Source organism: Oncorhynchus tshawytscha, linkage group LG15 (assembly GCF_018296145.1).
Source record: "Oncorhynchus tshawytscha isolate Ot180627B linkage group LG15, Otsh_v2.0, whole genome shotgun sequence".
Classification (NCBI taxonomy): Eukaryota; Metazoa; Chordata; class Actinopteri; order Salmoniformes; family Salmonidae; genus Oncorhynchus; species Oncorhynchus tshawytscha.
The window spans coordinates 29404247-29424748 of NC_056443.1; the positions used below are offsets into that span (position 1 = coordinate 29404247).

At 47.2% G+C, this 20502-nt stretch overlaps 1 protein-coding gene across 9 annotated transcripts in view; it reads left to right on the forward strand.

Moving 5' to 3' along the window:
- Window positions 1–20502, forward strand: part of LOC112214800 (EH domain-binding protein 1-like protein 1) — a 59977-nt gene that overhangs the window by 32643 nt on the left and 6832 nt on the right. For 5 of the 9 annotated variants that reach the window (XR_002948155.2, XR_002948156.2, XR_006078956.1 and 2 more), the window contains exons 9-23: window positions 2873–3136; window positions 4510–6725; window positions 6820–6886; window positions 7207–7386; window positions 7768–8277; window positions 8824–11226; window positions 11487–11577; window positions 11805–11971; window positions 12128–12176; window positions 12301–12822; window positions 12956–13007; window positions 14069–14106; window positions 14229–14340; window positions 14449–14548; window positions 14896–14969. Coding sequence is in view for 6 of the 9 variants with exons in the window: in XM_024373826.2 (XP_024229594.1) it covers window positions 2873–3136; window positions 4510–6725; window positions 6820–6886; window positions 7207–7386; window positions 7768–8277; window positions 8824–11226; window positions 11487–11577; window positions 11805–11971; window positions 12128–12176; window positions 12301–12822; window positions 12956–13007; window positions 14069–14106; window positions 14229–14340; window positions 14449–14548; window positions 14896–14969 (6845 nt within the window). In the remaining 3 variants the exon portion in view is untranslated. Of the gene's footprint in view, window positions 1–2872; window positions 3137–4509; window positions 6726–6819; window positions 6887–7206; window positions 7387–7767; window positions 8278–8823; window positions 11227–11486; window positions 11578–11804; window positions 11972–12127; window positions 12177–12300; window positions 12823–12955; window positions 13008–14068; window positions 14107–14228; window positions 14341–14448; window positions 14549–14895; window positions 14970–16393; window positions 16449–17195; window positions 17297–20502 lie in introns of those variants that run through there. The other 4 variants (XM_042298411.1, XM_024373827.2, XM_024373829.2 and 1 more) reach the window with 4 other exon arrangements.

The window sequence follows — 20502 nt, forward strand, 5'->3', positions numbered from 1 at the left end:
GGGAACTACATTGGCACCATTTTCTGGGATATTTCCTTGTTGTCCCCTGTTCCTTTAGAACTAAAAGTATGGCTGCCTTGCTGCCATCTTGTCCAAGAGTGTGCAGTTTTCCTGGTTTCCCAGCCGTATTGATTAAGAACAGACTTAAGGCTTGACCTGAAGAATGGCCCATTAATAAAAGCCCATTATGGGAGAAGCCACTGAAAGGAACCCCAATAATCACCACTGCTCCTGAAAGATTGGATGAGGACCAGAAAGTAACGGAACATATGGCTGCCCTGTTGCTAAGTTATCCAAGGGTAGCCAGTGTTCCTGGGTTCCCCTCGGCACCACCACCCAAAACAGAAAGACCAGCACAACAACCCAAAACAGAAAGGCTTGAAAAACAAATGGAATCAAGTACGGGGAATCTAGCGCCAACTTGCACAAGGGTATCCAGTGTACCCGGTTTGGCCTCCAGGAAACCAAAGAAGACTGAAGGGGCTGAGACTGTAAGCTGGGCTGTAGATAAGAAGCTGCTATGGGAGAGATCACATGATGAGAAGACAGTTATAGGGCTTTCTCCATCAGTTGCTTTAGACAAGGTGTATTCGAGATGTTGAAACGTATGGTAGAACTTGTCACATCTTGTCTAAGTGAGAGTACTTTTCCCAGTTTTCCATCTGTTCCAAGGCCCAAAGCCCAGGTTGTGCCAAGCATACATACATAATGCCAACTTGCCCAAGGGTATCTAGAGTTCCTGGATTGCCAACCACAGACCAAACAAAGGCAATAGACAGGTCAGTAGATATTAAGTCTCTGTTTAAGAGGTCACCTACAGATGTAGAATTATTGATGGTCCATTTAGAGGATGTTGACACAGTCTATCATGATAGTGAAAAGAACAAGGAAATAGTGTCTCTTGCACCGCCCTGCCCAAGAGCAGACAGTATTCCTGGCTTTCCCTCTGCACTAGGGCAAGCGCCAACCAAATGACCCAATGTTGGGATAATAAGCCTTTCTGAATCTGAGCCGAGTATGGTTAACCTTCTGCTTACATGCCCTTTAATGGCTTGAGTTTCTGGTTTACCCTCTTAAACAGCCAATTAGATCAGATAATGTTAACTGGCATGTCACTTTTAGAGAAGCCATTGAAGAAAATAACTTACAAATAACATGGTACAGTAGATATGTTACCATCTTGCCCAAAGAAAGCCAGGATTCCTGGCTTCCCTTCTGCAACACAAGCAAAAGCTCTTATAGCAGCAAAAGGGGGGACCAACTCCATATTAATGCCCATGAAGTGTGAGCTGTAGATCAAAGACCATTCTGGAAAAAAAGACAGATTGAGATTCCAGCTTTTGGAGTCAGTAGATCTGGTGATGCAAAGGGTATGGCAGCTATATGTGCTTGGTTTCCATTCAGCACAGCATCCAATTATAGAACCACGAGAGCCAAACATGGTCAGTCTACAAGAGTCAAACATGTTCAGGGACCATGCCTCAGGACTACCTGGCCTGATGACTCCTTGCTGTCCCCAGTCCACCTGGTCGTGCTGCTGCTCCAGTTTCAACTGTTCTGCCTGCGGCTAGGGAACCCTGACCTGTTCACCGGACGTGCTACCTTGTCCCAGACCTGCTGTTTTCGACTCTCTCTCTCTCCACCGCACCTGCTGTCTCTAACTCTGAATGCTTGGCTATGAAAAGCCAACTGACATTTACCCCTGAGGTACTGACCTGTTGCACCCTCTACAACCACTGTAATTATTATTATTTGACCGTGCTGGTCATCTATGAACATTTGAACATTTTGGCCATGTTCTGTTATAATCTCCACCCGGCACAGCCAGAAGAGGACTGGTCACCCCTCAGAGCCTGGTTCCTCTCTAGGTCTCTTCATAGGTTCCTGCCATTCTAGAGCGTTTTTCCTAGCCATCATGCTTCTATATCTGCATTGCTTGCTGTTTGGGGTTTTAGACTGGGTTTCTGTATAGCACTTTGTGATATCAACTGATGTAAAAAGGGCTTTCTTTATATATACATTTGATTGATTGATTAATTGATTCAGTCTTTTGCCAATTTGCCCAATGGTTACACATGTCTAAAGGATCCCATCTACAAAAACGCTAAGTCAAGAGGATCCTCTGATTCAACAGTGGCCTGTGGAGGAGAGGCCATTTTGGGAAAATACACTGAAAGAGGAAACAGTGAAGTCTGGCTCCCGCGCATGATGAATTAAAGAAGGGAATGGTGGCTGTTGCCATCTTTCCCAAATGAGGCCATTGCCCCTGGTTTTCCATCGACACATTCTCAAACGCCTCTGTGGTTCTTCTCTCCATCTGTGTGGACAGAGGAGATCTATGACTGCAAGAAGGCGAGCCATACAGAGCCTAGCTACAAACCTCAACTAACCAAAGTAGTGCTGAATGAGAACAAACAAGAATCTGGACATGGCTCAGTGTTGGAGGGGCACAAAGAGGAGGGGGGCATTGAGACTAGATATGAGGTATAGGAAGTGGGCGTTCTAGAAAAAGGGTGAGTGAGTGGGAGTAGGAGAGCAAACAATTCCAAATCTGCATTATGACGTTTTTCTAAAACTTTAAAGTACATTTCTATGCCTGTCAGTTGAATTTCAACCCTGTTTTCAGACACTTGCACTGCAGAATGTGGCTCGCCATTCCTGCAGACATGTCATTATTCTTGACTGTCAGAGATAGGTGGGTTGTGTTGATTTGCTGCAGGAGTGCAGCTGTTCTTGTTTGGCCGCTTTTGAACCATCTCATCCACATCTGACTGACATTACTGTGCTTCTTGCACTATTCTTGCAAGGCGCCTGCCCTGTGCTCTTTTCCCTCATTTATTTAGTATCTCTCTTCGTGTCGCTCTCTTTTCAGCCCTTCATGTCAGTCTCCCATCCAAGTGGGACAGACATTGCAGTATGAGATGGGAGCAACTGTTGACAATGAGCCAAAAGAGCCAGACCACAGCCAGACCACTTGTGAGGTTGTGGCCCTGGCAAAGTGTCAAGTTGTAGAGGACTTGGAGATGATATGTAAGGAAGAAATGGAAGAGGAAGTCATAGAGTCAGGCTCCGGAATAGAGCATTCTGGGAAGGAAGAGGTTACTGTGGCTAGGCAGGTGGAAGTGTATGAGATGCGGTAAGTGTATAAGGGCCACAGCGCTCAACCTCACCACCTGCCATAATGGTGCTGGTTTAGGAGTGTTGATCTGCATGGTGCTGGTTTAGTAGTGTTGATCTGCATGGTGCTGGTTTAGTAGTGTTGATCTGCATGGTGCTGGTTTAGTAGTGTTGATCTGCATGGTGCTAGTTTAGTAGTGTTGATCTGCATGGTGCTGGTTTAGGAGTGTTGATCTGCATGGTGCTGGTTTAGGAGTGTTGATCTGCATGGTGCTGGTTTAGCAGTGTTGATCTGCATGGTGCTGGTTTAGTAGTGTTGATCTGCATGGTGCTGGTTTAGGAGTGTTGATCTGCATGGTGCTGGTTTAGGAGTGTTGATCTGCATGGTGCTGGTTTAGTAGTGTTGATCTGCATGGTGCTGGTTTAGGAGTAATCTGCATGCATGGTGCTGGTTTAGGAGTGTTGATCTGCATGGTGCTGGTTTAGGAGTGTTGATCTGCATGGTACTGGTTTAGTAGTGTTGATCTGCATGGTACTGGTTTAGTAGTGTTGATCTGCATGGTGCTGGTTTAGTAGTGTTGATCTGCATGGTGCTGGTTTAGTAGTGTTGATCTGCATGGTGCTGGTTTAGTAGTGTTGACCTGCATGGTGCTGGTTTAGTAGTGTTGATCTGCATGGTGCTGGTTTAGTAGTGTTGATCTGCATGGTGCTGGTTTAGTAGTGTTGATCTGCATGGTGCTGGTTTAGGAGTGTTGATCTGCATGGTGCTGGTTTAGGAGTGTTGATCTGCATGGTGCTGGTTGAGGAGTGTTGATCTGCATGGTGCTGGTTTAGGAGTGTTGATCTGCATGGTGCTGGTTTAGGAGTGTTGATCTGCATAGTGCTGGTTTAGGAGTGTTGATCTGCATGGTGCTGGTTTAGTAGTGTTGATCTGCATGGTGCTGGTTTAGGAGTGTTGATCTGCATGGTGTTGCATTTCTATTGCCGTTTTTGCGGTTGGGATTTAAAACGACTTAAACAGAGCATTTAGCCCCCTGCAGCAATGGAATAAAATCACATTGTAGGATTTGTGCTTTAAGACTTGTTCATTATATTTTACAATATTTTGCATTCTCCATTTTAATTTGGATGAATATATAACATTTTGCGAGCAAAGGCTTTGAAAAAGGATTTACATTTGATTGTATGGTATTTATGCACCTTGGCCGGCTCTTATACGGTTGCGTTATTAACTGTCATTTTCATGAATAGTCAGATAATATTTTTGAGCGTGAGTTTTGGTTTGTGTGTGATATTTTTAGAACTTTCCATTTGATGGCTTTGTTCTTACTGGAAGACTCTGCTTTCTTGGTTTTCATAATCACCTCTGACCATGGTCTCCCCTCTCCTCAGACCTGAAAACATGGTTTCTCTGCCGCCATCATGCCTAAGAGTTGCCAGTGCACCAGGGTTTCTATCCACTCAAGCATCCTGTTCAGAGGCTCAGTTAGAATACCGTCCAGTGGACAATAGCATATTATGGGAGACGCCAAGAAAGGATGGGTCAGAGCTCTCTATCGAAAGATCAAAAGAGAAGAGAGACATGGTGAGAGGAATGGCAGATATGGTCTCATCTTGTCCAAGCACTGTCAGCATTCCGGGATTTCTGTCTCCACATCTGTCCAAGGAAGTCAAGTTAGAGAGGGAACCTAGCATGGCAGATCTAATGCCATCCTGCCCAAGACTGGCTGGCACACTCGGATTTCCTTCTCTTGAAAGTCAAGTAAAGGAGTGTACAACCAACATTGAGGCCATTTGGGAGAAGCCCCCGAAGGGGAAAAAAAGGATGGCCTTTATGTCCACTCCACATTTGGACAGATTAAACGAAGACAAAGAGCTAATGAAACACATGGTGGCTCTGGTACCATCATGTCCTACTACAACAAATCTTCCTGGCTTCCCCTCTGCACCACATCCAAAAACGGAGGTGGGGCCAAGTAGTGTGAATCTTGTTCCCTCCTGCACTAAAGTTTCTAGTCTCCCTGGTTTTCCATCCATTGAGAAGGATAGGTGGGCAGGGTGGGTTGTTGACCAGGGGCCATTGTTGAAGAGACCACTAAAGGAGAGGAAAGTCATTATTGACAGCTCAAAAGCAGACCAAGAGGAAATGAAAACCAATGTTCCTTTGAGGCTATCATGTCCACACGCTGCAAGGATCCCTGGCTTCCCATCTGTACCACAACCCAATATGATGATTATTTTGCCTGCTTGCTCTAAAGCTTCCAGTGAGGAGGCTACAACATTAAAGTGGCTTGTTGACCCCAAGCCTGTGTTTGAGCACTTGCCGAAGAAGGAGGAGGAAGATGTTTTTCCAAAAGACAAATCAAAAGAAGACATTGACAAAATGAAACCAGTAGTTGCTTTGGTGCCATGTTGCCCAGAAGCAGCCATCATTCTTGGCTTCCCCTCTTGTTTCCCTTCTGTACCACAACCCAAAGATGTCTACGTGGGGCAAACTGTAGTCAACCTTCTTCCATCTTGCCCAAAAGTCTCCAGTATTGCAGGTTTCCCATCTCATCAGCAAACTGACAGAAACTATTGGCACACAGATCCACCCAGAGATCATCAGCCATTATGGGAGAAGCAACTGAAAAAGAAGCAGAAGTTATTGATGGAAATATCAGAAAAAGACAAACAAGGAATGAAAGGAATGGTGGCTCTGGTACCATCATGTCCTACTGCAGCAAGTATTCCTGGCTTCCCCTCTGCACCACATCCCAAAGCTGAGGTAGAGCTAAGTATGTTGAGTCTTGTGCTCGCTTGCCCCAAAATGTCCAGTCTCCCTGGTTTTGCATCCACTGATGGGGCTACAGCATTAGAGTGGCTTGTTGACCCAAAATCTATGTTTGAGCACTTGCAAAAGAAGAAGGAAGAGGAAGAAAACATTCTCCCAAAAGTCATTGGCAAAACGAAAGCAATGGTTGCTTTGGTGCCATGTTGCCCAGAAGAAGGCAGGATTCCTAGCTTCCGCTCTGCACCACAACCTAAGAGGGAGCTTCATAGTGTGGATCTCACGCGATCTTGCCCCAAAAGCTCCAGTCTCCCAGGTTTCCCATCGACGGCCAACGTCCAGACAGGAGATTGGCACGTTGAACAGAAGCCTTTGTTTGAGAAGAAGCTGAAAGATAAGACCGTAATGATCAAAGATTGGTCACCAGAAGACAGAGAAAATAGGGTGTCACTGGTGCCATCTTGCCCATGTGAGAGTCTCACTTCTGGGTTCCCGTTCTTTACACAACTAAAAGCAAAAGAAGAACAAACCGTGTTTTCCCTAATGCGAGCTTGTCCAAGTGAATCTAGAGAACCAGGATTACCTTCTAGACAGCCATCTGAATTAGCTCGAACCCAGGGAGAAGAATCTGTGAGTTCTATGCAGCCAATGTGGGAAAAACCATTGAAGGATAATAGGTCAGAGGATATGGTGCTTTCCAAGCCTGACCTAGGCAGTGCAGTTGGAGATGAAAACCTGAAAACTTTGCTTGCACTGGTACCATCTTGCCTCGAGGCAGCAAGCTTTCCTGGTTTCCCGTCTGCCCCTCCTCACAGTCTAGAGTCTATAGAGGCAAATGGTAAGGCGTGTGTGGTTAGGCATGCAATATCTTTTTTTCCAGTGTCTCGCATTGCAAGTGGAAAGCAACATACTTTTGTTTTTTGGTTTCTAAGAGACAAGTATGCAGACAGAGAAGAAACAGGTTACTGGAGAACCAGCAGAGTGTGTTCTAGATAAGGGGTAAGTGTTTGAGCATATGGCTCTCTGCATGGAGTGCAGTGGTAGTGAAACAGTTTTTTGTTTGGTCTGCAACGGCCACTGTAAAGCCAGATATTTTAGCTTTGGCAAACCTCTTAAGACTACATGGCGTGATACTCTGCATCTGAGATGTGCTTTGGGTCTGTGAACCTGTTACATGGAGATAATATATTATAGGGTGATATTCCTTCTAAATTTGTGACGGATGAGTTGTTTTGGTGCATGCCAATGCATGTGTGTTTTTCTGTGTGTAGCATGGATTCTGTAGGGATGTTCGTTTCAATGTTCACCTCTCATGTTAGTGTCCTCGACAGCCCACAAATAGAGAAAATCCCATCTGAGGAAATCCAGAAGTCCTCTGCAGTGTTAGAACCAGAGCTGGTCTTAGGATGGGAGGTGTTGGAGGCTGAGGGGTCTGTGGCAGAGAAGCAGCAGGAGGCCTCTGGCCTAGTACAGACCATTTTTGGTGTCTTCTCCAGGGGGTAAGTGGGAGATTGTAGGCTCCTATGTAGCACGGCAAAGTGTGTGGTGTGTTCTGTAGATTCTTAGTCTAATTGTCACCAGTGTCACCCTCATGTTCACTGGTTTATTTATATTAATGTTTGCATACAATGGCATTTTCTATTTTTGATCTGCGTCATTGATTTAACAAATCCTATTTTGGTCGAATCAAGTACTTTTAGCAGCTCTCACATACAGTTAATAAAATAAATGTCTTGAAGTTTGAATGATCTGTGTTTAATCTGTCAGATTTTTAAATGTGTTGAGACTTTTTTTATATGGTTTCGAATGCTCCCAATGTTTACCATGCCTGTTTTTAAAGCTCAGTCCCTCAATTACAGTAAATAATCCCTCTCTCACAGTTATGAAACAGTAGCAGCCATGCTGGGTCCGTCTGGCTCCTCTCCAACAGAAGGTGCAGCCCCATCAGAGAGCTCCTCTGAACCTGTCCCAGATACATCTACCCTCGTCCAGGAAGCAGTGTCTGGAAAGGCACCGCACCTTGAGGGTGAAACCAAAAAAACTATTGAACTCCCAACCACCGCTGAGCCATGCTTGTTGAATATGGAAGACCAACAGTCAATGAGTGAGGCAATGAGACAAGACACTGAGGATGGGTTTGTTCAAGTCCAAGATCTAAGCAGTATGAGAAAATGGCCGTCATTGACGGAGGCTGACCTTACTGAGATCTCCAGAGGAAAATTTGTGGTAACTGGGGAAGAAGAGATTTACCTTGACTTGTGGGCGCAAATAGGGGAGAAATCGACGTTAAAAGCACAGGACTCTGGACAGATAACAGGTTATGTTGACATTTATTCAGCCGGGTCACCTGTCGAGACAGAATTATCAACTTCATTACACCAGGACAAGGGGTGAGTGTCCTGGCAGCAAACCGGTGTCTGAACTATTTGGCTGCACTGCTTGAAAATACAAATGCGGTATTATGTCATAACATTGTCTTTCGTTCGCATAAAGTTTGGCTCAGCCATGCTTGCTACTCAGTGAACTGTGATGGACAAGTCTACAGTATGTGTCAAATTTAAGCTGAGTCTTGATGTTTAAGGCACTTGTTTGTGGGCCCAGGTGTTCTAATGTTAACTAAGGTCTTCAGTGTCTCTGTGTACTGTTTATGCTGCTACCTATGTCATGCATGTTTGTCTCGTAAAGAAAAACCTGTGGCTTTTTCTTAGTTATAATCAGTCAATGTGTTGAGTTTTTCTATATCTGGAACAGTTCTCCAGTGTCTGCTCAGTGGAATGGGATATGTAATCGCTTCAGTGAGGTGTGCCAGCTTGTGGACTGTGAGGGGCTGCTTTACTGATATTACCATTTCAATAGTCATTTAATAGAATGTAATTATATAGCAAGATCTGAGCCATGATATTTTCTCACCTTTTATTTATTTTTTTAACCTTAAGCGCCCAACATGCAAGCACAGAGGAAGCCTCTGCCCCTACCTCACAACCTACTACAGACAAGTTGCTGTTAGAGGACAAGGCTCAAGAACATATAGTCCCCATCCCAGATAAACCCTCTGATGATCAGATACTCACCTCAGATGAAACACAATCGGACGTTGCCCTTGTTGTCGCTGGCCAGGCTGTCCCTGCACAGGTAACAACTGAACTGGTCGCTCCTCATCATGCAAAGAAACGAGACGGTAGTCTTCCTCCAGAAACTCAACAGGAAGCTGATGATCAAGGGATTGTTTCTAAGGTAGTCCCTTCACGGCCTCCAAGGAGAAAAGACTGTCTCACTTCAGAGCACACACAGAAATCTGAGAATGTATCTGTACAGAAGCCCACTGAAGTGAGAGGAGACCGTAGTCTTTCAACAGAACCTCTAAAGAAAGATGATGTCCAGAAGGGTTTTACTGCCCAGGCACCAGAGGAGATGGTACCATCACATCCTGGTAGGAAAATAGATCGTTGTCTTTCAACAGAGCCTCAACAAAAAACTGATGCCCCTGTCCAGGTGCCCACTGAACTGGTCCCTCCTCGCCGTACTAAGACAAGCCTCACTAAAGAGACACCACAGGCAACCGGCGTTATCCCAGCTCCACGCACAAGGGGAACCTATAGTGCTTCCAGTGCAGAACGTTCACAGATACCTGGCCAGGGAGCCACTGAACTGATTCTACCATGGCCTGTGAAGAAACAAAACATCTTCACTCCAGAGCCATCTCAGAAAGCTGATGAGCCAGAGAATGTGATTGCCCAGGCGGTCGCTAAGCTGATTCCACCTCAACGCACCAGGAAAGCATCTCTCTCTCCCGAACCGCGACCGAAAGCTGACGATTTAAAGACTGTTACTGGTAAGGCCACAATTGTTCCCCTAACTCCATATCATGTACCTACAGAGTCATACCCCGACTTTGGTGTGGGAGAGACTGCCCCCCTCTCGATCATCAGAAAAATAGCCCCGCCCAGGCGCAGCAAAAGAACTCATTCTCCCCCAGTGGAATCAAGCAAAGCAGAGGATGGCGCAGATGAAGCTATGGCTTTAGAGGCCCTGAATGCTGCCAACCAGGGGTCTACAGCTCCAGCCCAGACACAGGATCTTATGATAACCTTTTCAAAGGAGTCTGAGGTGGAGACGCAGTCTCCGGAAGTGACCGAAACAGCCACTGAGTCACTCGAAGATGAGCCAGCTCAGAAGTCCTCACCAGAAGTTACAGACCCATTCGAAAAGGTTGAGGCGGAGAAGCAGACCTTGGAAGTGACTGAAACAACCAATGATTCACTTGAAGATGAGCCAGCTCAGAAGGCCTCAGCAGAGGACATTGCACCAGGAGTAAAGATGAAAGGCAAGCAGGAGATCTTTCCAGTCCCAAAGCCTCGTGGGAAACGAGACCCAACCCCACCTGTCCAAACAGATGCTACCCAACCAAAGACCTGGCATGCCTCTATTGGGGATAACACCCAGTCTACCAGAGATGGAGGACAGTCACCTGCAGCCTCTGGGCTGGTACCACCTCAACGCAACAAGAGGAGCAGTAGTCTTCCTCCCGTACCCCCTCGTGGCCAGCTTGCAGCATCTGGGGAAGTGGTGGTTGCTCCTCTGCGTAAAAGGAGCAGTAAGCTAAACATAAAACGATCGAGCATGCCTGTTCCAGTTCCCCGCTCTAAAAAATGCCTTAGTTCCTCTTTTTCTGATGGAAATCCTCCAATGGACTCCTCATTCACCAGACAGGCAGACTCCCTTGAGGGCTCACTGTCTCTCTCTCAGGAAGACAAACAAGACACCAGCCAGGAAGCCTCAGAGGGTTCAATATCATTAACCTCAAACATGGCCTCCGATGGGAGCTTTGTCACAATTTCTCGCTCAGAGGAGATGTCACCAGAAGTTCAACTCTGTGAGAAGGGACTGGAGGAGAGCTGGATCTTCACAGAAACTACTATGTTCACAGAGGCCTTCACAGAAACTGCTATGGTCAGTGAGTTCTTCGTAGACACTGTAAGAGAGGACATTGAGAGGGGTTCAGTGGTAGAGGCTGTCTTTGAGAAGGGCCTGGAGGAGAGCATGGAAAGCTGGACCTTTACAGATACTACCATGGTCACTCAGGCTTTCACAGAAACCCCTATGGTCACTGAGTTTTTTGAAGACACTGTAATCAAGGATATTGAGAGAGGTTCAGAGGCAGAAGTGCTTGACACGACCTCTCCAACCACCGGTACACCAGCTGAGGACGTCTGGTTACGTGTTGAGGGAGCCAAAGAGACAGAGCAGATGGAGGTAGAGAGCAAAGACATGTGGGTTGAAGAGATGGACTTTGGCTTTGAGTCAGTAGACATATCTGCTGGTGGCTTAGATGAGGAGAGGTACGTTATGTTGAGTTGGACACGCCTGTGCAATACAGTGGTTGATTGACACGTGGCAGTTTTCTGAGTGCATTTACATATAGTTGTTAATTCTGTGTGACTAGAATGCTTTTATGAAAGGAAACTGATTGAGAAAATGCCATATATTTAATCCTTTACCATTATTTGAAATGTGTTGCTTCTAAACTGTTAGAACTAAACATCCAGAATATACTGTGAAGTCAGGTCATTAAATTAAATCCCGGTCTTTCTCTATTTAGACAGCAGGGGGCAGCAGACGAGCCAACAACACCTAAAGGCAGAGCTGTAAACTCTCAGGAAACGGGTCTAGGCAGTGCTGAATCCCCAGAAGTATGTTATTTATAGTCTATCAGTTGACCAATCCTCCACCATCATTTTGCATCAGTGACCTTTGAAATGAAATTCTGATTCATAACTGTCCATTTTGTCAATGACAAAAGCTACTTTTTTAGGTTATTACAGTGTGATACCTGGTCATTTCTGCACCATAAACTGAAATGCCACATGTATTTTACTCTGAATTGACCTATTTTATCTGATGTAATTTGTTGTCTTAGGGCCTCATGGCCAGTCCTGGCCTTGTTACCTCCAGCCAGTCCCTACTGGAGTGGTGTCAGGAAGTCATCAAAGAACACAAGGGGGTCAAGATCACCAACTTTAGCACATCCTGGAGGAACGGCCTGGCCTTCTGTGCCCTGCTACACCACTTCCACCCGGACAGGATGTAGGTACCCCCTCTGTGATGCGTTTAGACATAAACGTGAGCAGGCATTGTGTTATGGCTTGTTTGTTAACCTTTAAAAATGACATCATCATTTTTGTGTTAACGTGTTTCCTGTTCTTGTAGTGTGTATTGATGATCTATTTCTTTGCTGCTTAGAAACTTTGAGATGCTGGACCCTTATGACATCAAGCGCAACAACAAGAAGGTAGTTTGTTTTCTTTATGTTATCTCATCATGTCATAATCACTATCAACAGCCAGGCCTTAAATGTGACCATCAACTGCTGAATATTTTCCCCACCCAACCCATCTTCTCTCATTTCCCCCAAGGCCTTCGACGGTTTCGCAGAGTTGGGCATCTCTCGGCTGATAGAGCCCTCGGACATGGTCCTCCTGGCCGTGCCTGACCGCCTCATCGTCATGACCTACCTCAACCAGATCCGCACCTACTTCACGGGCCAGGAGCTGAGCGTGCTGCACATCGAGGCGGACAGCAGTGAGTCCAGTTACGGCATGGCCGGGGAGAGCCGGGAGGGCCCCGACCCGGAGGCCGCCGCACGCTACTGTCAACGGATCCAAGATGAGGCCCTCACAATGGAGACCAATGTGGGCGCTGCAGAGAAGAAGGCAGATAGTGACACTAAGGAGGGCACCAATAGGGAAGTGGTCCCACCCCCTAGAACCAAACGGCTGCAGGCTGCAGGGGAAGCAGGAGGGGCCCAAGCCCCCGTCGTACCCCCCAGGACACATTTTTTATCTGCCAAGTCTGGGTTCTCCCACCTAAAGGATGTAGATCTGGTTAAGAAACGACGGTCACAACGCAGGTCAATAGACGAGGCAGACTCAACCGAGGTCAGTGGCCTACGATCTCTCTCTCTTCACTTTCTCTCCCTCTCATCCCCCCCTCTTTCGCTCTCTCTCTCTCTCTCTCTCCACTTTCTGCCACTTAATCTCTCTGTGAGTGATTGCTTTGTTGTTGATACAGGTTGCTGCAGCACAGGAAGAGAGTGGAGCTGACAGAATAAAATCGGAAACAGGTACATACAGTATATTGATTTTGTATGATGTGTTCTGAGTTCACACACACACACACGACTTACTGAGTCCCCAGTTTCCCAGGTACCTTATGATTGTGAACCACCCCTCAGAGGAGCAGTGGAGAGGAGAGATGGAGAGGAGGGATGGAGAGGAGATATGGAGGGATGGAGAGGAGATATGGAGAGGAGGAGAGATGGAGAGGAGAGGAGGAGAGGAGAGATGGAGGAGAGGAGGAGAGATGAGGAGGAGAGATGAGGAGGAGAGATGGAGAGGAGAGATGGAGAGGAGAGATGGAGAGGAGGGATGGAGAGGAGATATGGAGAGGAGAGGAGGAGAGATGGAGAGGAGGGATGGAGAGGAGAAGATATGGAGAGGAGAGATGGAGAGGAGCAGTGGAGAGGAGGGATGGAGAGGAGAGATGGAGAGGAGATATGGAGAGGAGAGGAGATGGAGAGGAGAGAGGAGGAGAGGAGGAGAGGAGAGGAGAGGAGGAGAGGAGAGGAGGAGAGGAGAGATGGAGAGGAGAGGAGGAGAGGAGAGATGGAGGAGAGGAGGAGAGATAGATGGAGATGAGAGATAGATAGAGATGGAGAGGAGAGGAGGAGAGATGGAGGGGAGAGATTGAGAGGAGGATAGGAGAGATGGAGAGGAGAGATGGAGAGGAGGGGAGGAGAGATGGACTTGTGTCTGTACTCCATCCCCTGAGCGGAGAGAGAGAGGAGAGATGAAGTACAGACAAGTCATCACAGTTGTCTCTGTTGTACTTGGCTCATCCATCCCCTGAGAGGAGAGAGAGAGGAGAGATTGAGTACAGACACAAGTCATCACAGTTGTCTCTGTTGTACTTGGCTCATCCATCCCCTGAGCATTGACTCATTCTAATTACTTTGATGGCTTCCTGTCGTTAGGATTAGAGTCCTTAGCCTATCAAACGATGTTAATTACCTCATCATCACAGTCTAGTTTGCCACTTTCATGCTCTTCCAGTAATTGGAGCTACTGCATCATGTTGCTGTGTATCTCATTACGCTGTGTGTGTGTGTGTGTGTGTTTCATATAGGAAGGACAGCTGTTGAAGAAGGACGATCGGCTGAGGAGGTCTGTCACTTTCACAAGTCACTGTCTGCAGCTGTCATAAACACTGGAAATACCAATGTTCTTTATCAGAAAGAAGTATCATTCTCTTGTGTGTGTGTGTGTGTGTGTGTGTGTGTGTACAGGACACCAGCCAGTATGTGCTGAGGGAGATGCAGGCCCTAGAGTTTGAACAGAAGCACATTGACAGCAGGGCAGACATCGTGGAAAGTAGTCTACGGCGACTGATGGAGTCAGGTGAGAGGAGGATGGAGAAAGAGAAAGAAAAATACCCTTGAATAAAGGCTTTCAGTATTTTCAAAACGTCTCCTTATAATGATGTCCTCTCGGTCTCCACACATGTAGGTAGTGACAAGATGCAGGAGGAGAAGCTGATTCAGGAGTGGTTCACTCTGGTCAACAAGAAGAACGCCCTCATCAGGAGACAAGACCAACTACAGCTACTGTAAGATCCACCATCCCCACCATGTTCTCCACCGTTACCTAGTGCTTTAAACAACACGGTTTATTTTTTTTATTTAACCTGGCAAGTCAGTTAAGAACAAATTCTTAATTACAATGATGACCTACACCGGCAAACTCGGACGACGCTGGGCCAATTGTGTGCCGCCCTACGGGACTCCCAATCATGTCCGGTTGTGATACAGCCTGGAATCGAACCAGGGTGTTTGTAGTGACGCCTCAAGCACTGAGATGCAGTGCCTTAGACCACAGCGCCGCTCGGGAGCCCTAAACACGGACATATTATAGACACATTACATTGATCTAACCACAAGGCATTCTGCTCCACAGGCAAGAAGAGCAGGACCTGGAAATGAGGTTTGAGATGCTGAACCGAGAGCTGAGAGACATGATGGCTATTGAAGGTAAGACTACAGTACCAATATACTGAACTACAAGATCCATGATGCCACTCTATTCTGTGATACAGCTCATTAATGTGGCCAGATGTGGTCATAGTGACACTACAAACCATACAATAACAAAAATATCTCTGCAAAAGAAATGAGAATAGTGTGCTGTTCCGTATGGCAGTGTTAGGTTCTAATTTCTGGTACAATGGACGGACTCAGACAAACTCTAACTAAATATATGCAACACACTGTGTGTTGCAGTTGCAGAGCACAAACATACACTGACAGTGTCATCTGCAAAACACCATCACACCTTTTCCTCCGTGCTTCATGGTGGGAACCACACATGCGGAGGTCATCTGTTCACCTACTCTGTGTCTCACAAAGACTGCGGTTGGAACCAAATATCTCAAATTTGGACTCATCAGACCAAAGGACAGATTTCCACAGGTTTAATGTCCGTTGCTCGTGTTTCTTGGCCCAAGCAAGTCTCTTATTATTATTGGTGTCCTTTAGCAGTGGTTTCTTTGCAGCAATTCAACCATGAAGGCTTGATTCACGCAGTCTCCTCTGAACAGTTGATGCTGAGATGTGTCTGTTACTTGAACTCTGTGAAGCATTTTTTGGAGCTGCAATCAGAGGTGCAGTTAACTCTAATGAACTTATCCTCCACAGCAGAGGTAACTCTGGGTCTTCCTTTCCTGTGGCGGTCCTCATGAGAGCCAGTTTCATCATAGAGGTTGATGGTTTTTGCGACTGCTATTGAAGATACTTTAAATGTTCTTGAAATGTTCCGTATTGACAGATGTCATAAAGTAATGATGGACTGTCATTTCTATTTGCTTATTTGAGCTGTTAATGCCATAATATGGACCTGGTCTTTTACCAAATAGGGCTATCTTCTGTATACCACCGCTACCTTGTCACAACACAACTGATTGGCTCACACGCATTAAGAAGGAAAGAAATTCGACAAATTAACATTTAACAAGGCACACCTGTTAATTGGAATGCATTCCAGTTGACTACCTTATGAAGCTGGTTGAGAGAATGCCAAGAGTGTGCAAAGCTGTCATCAAGGCAAAGGGTGGCTACTTTGAAGAATCTCAAATATAAAACATATTTAGATTCGTTTAACACTTTTTTTTGGGTTACTACATGATTCCATATGTGTTATTTCATAGTTGTGATGTCTTCACTATTATTCTACAATGTAGAAAATACTAAAAATAAAGAAAAACCCTTGAATGAGTAGGTGTGTCCAAACTTTTGACTGGTACTGTATATTTATACCTTCTGATTAGACTGAGTGCCCTCCGTGTATTTCTAGGATAAACAATCAGTCTCTGAGTCTGTACTGAGTCTGTTCCTCCTATTGGTATTGTCGTGGCCCAGCCTGAGTCCAGAACCTTGGTGCTCCTCCTTGCCTTTCACAGGTCTTCTCATCAGTCAGGAGAGGCTTTGAGTTATTGGGAGGACACATCCGCACAGGTGAATTTTTTTGTCTTTTTTTCACCTTTATTTAACCAGGTAGGCTAGTTGAGAACAAGTTCTCATTTACAACTACGACCTGGCCAATATAAAGCAAGCAGTACAACAGAGTTACACATGGAATAAACAAACATACAGTCAATAATGCAATAGAAAAAGTCTACATACAGTGTGTGCAAATGAGGTAGGATAACGGAAGGCATAGTGACAATTAATAGTCCATAGTGGCGAAATAATTACAATATAGCAATTAAACACTGGAGTGATAGATAAAAGTATGGGGATGAGGTAGTTGGATGGGCTATTTACAGATGGTGTCACGACTTCTGCCGAAGTCTGCTCCCCTCCTTGTTCGGGCAGCGGTCGACGTCACCGGCCTTCTAGCCATCGCCGCTCCATTTTTCATTGTTCCATTTGTTTTGTCTTTTTCCCCGCACAGCTGGTTTACATTCCCTAATTACACTGCATATATATATTCCTCTGTTTCCCCCATGTCTTTGTGTGGAATTGTTTTGTTAGACGTTTAGTGTTACGCGCCAGACTGTTTTTTCCCCGGGTATTGTGTTTTGACCTGTAGTATGTTTATTGTCATACATTTGCATTATTGTGAGTGTTTTCGCGCTTATTCACTTTTTCCATTGGCTGGAGGTTTTTTGACGCAGTTGCGTCTGTCTTTTGTGTTTCTGACAAATAAAGTGCTCCTGATCACAACTCTCTGTTCTCCTGCACCTGACTTCTTACCAGTAGCGCACAACCTTGACAGAATTCCACACCATCCATGGAGTCAGCGGGAGCAGGTATCCCATTCAGAGGAGTCGAGGAGCGCGTCCGGGAACACTCGGCGATGCTGCAACATCTCGGCACCACGATGGATCGCGTTGTCCAGACCATGGCCTCGAACAGCACAACCAGGGGTATCTCTACCCGTCCCTCCTGTATCCGGTCCCATTGGGATGAGTCTCTCCCTTCCCAAGGAGTATGATGGGACGGCAGCACAGTGCCAGGGGTTCCTTTTACAACTGGGCCTCTACCTGGCCACCGTTCACCCAGCTCCCTCGGGAAGAGAGAGGGTGTCCGCCCTCGTCTCGTGCCTCTCGGGGAGAGCTCTGGAGTGGGCAAACGCTGTGTGGGGAGAAGGAGATACGGCGTTGGACCACTTCGAGGAGTTCACCCACCACTTTACCCTCGGACGGATGGTCGAAGAGGCAGGGTTCGAGGAGTGCCCAGGAGTTCGCCCTGGAATTTCGGACCTTGGCCGCTGGAGCAGGATGGAACGACAGGGACCTCACCGACCACTACAGATGCAGCCTGCGCGAGGACGTCCTGTGGGAGTTGGCCTGCAGGGATGCCACCATCACCTTTGACCAACTGGTGGATCTGTCCATCTGGTTGGATAACCTGCTGGTCACCCGCGGGCGTCCAGAGAGGACTCTGTCGGTTCCATCTTCCAGCACCACCTCTCCGGTGCCAATGGAGCTGGGAGGGGCTGCGCTTAGGGAGGCTGGAGGAGGGGCCTTCACGTGCACCATCTGTGGCCGCAGAGGGCACTCTGCCTGTCGGTGCCGGGTTGGTTCCTCTGGGAGTCGAGGCAGCAGGCAGGGTTCTCTGGCGTCACGCTAGGTGAGTCTGCACCACTCTCATCCAGAGTCCTCTGTTGTCCATCTGTTTGTTTTCCTGAGTTTTCCCCGCATTCCCAGCATAAGGCTCTCGTCGATTCAGGCGCAGCTGGGAATTTTATCGACAGAGCGTTCGCCCTTAGTTTAGGGATCCCCATTGTTCCTGTGGTTAGACCTTTCCCGGTACACGTCGCAAGCGGAGACGGTGGCTATGGAGACATATGTCTCTGAATCCCTGCGTCAGGGGTACATTCGGTCCTCCACTTCACCCGCCTCAGTTTATTTTTTGTGAAGAAGGAGGGAGGTCTGCACCCATGCATTGACTATTGAGGTCTAAAACAAATCACGGTGAGGTACAGTTATCCGCTATCTCTCATCGCCATGGTGATTGAGTCAATGCACGCGGCACGCTTCTTCACGAAATTGGATCTCAGGAGCGCTTACAACCTGGTGCATATCCGGGAGGGAGACGAGTGGAAGACGGCGTTTACTACCACCTCAGGGCATTATGAGTACCTCGTCATGCCGTACAGGTTGATGAATGCTCCATCAGTCTTCCAATCCTTTGTAGACGAGATTTTCAGGGACCTGCATGGGCAGGGTGTAGTGGTGTATATCGATGACGTTCTGATATACTCCGCTACACGCGCCGAGCATGTGTCCTTGGTGCGCAGGGTACTTGGACGACTGTTGGAGCATGACCTGTACGCCAAGGCTGAGAAATGCCTGTTCTTTCAGTAGGCCGTCTCCGTGCGTAATTGTCCGTTTCCCACCACAGTAAAGGAGGGGCAGTGGTTTTTAGGGTTTGCCAATTACTACCGGAGATTTATCAGGGGTTTTGGCCAGGTGGCTGCTCCCATTACCTCACTGCTGAAGGGGGGGTCCTGTACGTTTTCAGTGGTCGGCTGAGGCGGACAGGGCTTTTGGGCATCTAAGGGCTCTGTTTACCTCAGCTCCCGTGCTGGCCCATCCGGATCCCTCTTTGGCGTTCATAGTGGAGGTGGACGCGTCCGAGGTTGGGATAGGAGCCGTGCTCTCTCAGCGCTCGGGTACGCCACCGAAGCGCCGCCCCTGTGCTTTCTTCTCGAAGGAAGCTCAGCCCGGCGGAGCGGAACTATGATGTGGGGGACCGGGAGTTTTTCGCTGTGGTTAAAGCTTTGAAGGCGTGGAGACTTTGGCTTGAGGGGGCTAAACACTCTTTCCTCATCTAGACTGACCACCGCAACCTGGAGTACCACCGGGCAGCGAGGAGACTGAATCCTCGTCAGGCAAGGTGAGCCATGTTCTTTACCCGTTTTGTGTTTACCCTGTCCTAAAGACCAGGTTCCCAAAATGTTATGGCAGACGCATTGTCCCGGCTGTATGACACAGAGGAGCGGCCCATGGATCAGACTCCCATACTCCTGGCCTCCTGCCTGGTAGCGCCGGTTGTGTGGGAGCTGGACGCGGACATTGAGCAGGCGTTACGTACAGAGCCCGCTCCCCTCCAGTGTCCCATCGGGCGTCTGTACTTTCCGTTTGCTGTCCGTGACCAGTTGATCTATTGGGCCCATACGTCATCCGGGGATCGGCCGGACGGAGCGCTGTCTGAGTGGGAAGTACTGGTGGCCTACCTTGGCAAAGGACGTGAGGGTTTATGTTTCCTCCTGCTCGGTGTGTGCCCAGTGTAAGGCTCCTAGACACCTGCCTTAGAGGTAAGCTACATCTCTTACCCGTTCCACAACGGCCTTGGTCACACCTGTCGGTGGATTTTCTGACCGATCTTCCTCCCTCACAGGGAAACACCACGATCCTGGTTGTTGTGGATCGTTTCTCTAAGTCCTGTCGTCTCCTCCCTCTGCCCGGTCTCCCTACGGCCCTACAGACTGCGGAGGCCTTGTTTACACACGTCTTCTGGCTCTATGGGGTGCCTGAGGATATAGTGTCTGATCGAGGTCCCCAGTTCACCTCGAGAGTCTGGAGGGCGTTCATTTTTAAACATTTTATTTCACCTTTATTTAACCAGGTAAGCTAGTTGAGAACAAGTTCTCATTTACAACTGCGACCTGGCCAAGATAAAGCAAAGCAGTGCGACAGAAACAACAACACAGAGTTACGTGGAATAAACAAGCATACAGTCTATAACACCATAGAAAAAAAGAGTCTATACACTAGAGGTCGACCAATTAATCGGAATGGCCTGATTAATTAGGGCCGATTTCAAGTTTTCATAACAATCGAAAATCTGTATTTTTGGGCGCCGATTTTCGATATATATATATAATTTTTTATAGCTTTTATTTAACTAGGCAAGTCAGTTAAGAACACATTGTTATTTTCAATGACTGTCTAGGAACTGTGGAATAACTGCCTTGTTCAGGGGCAGAATGACAGATTTTCACCTTGTCAGCTCAGGGGTCCCAATCGTGCAACAGCACAGTTAACTAGTCCAACGCTCT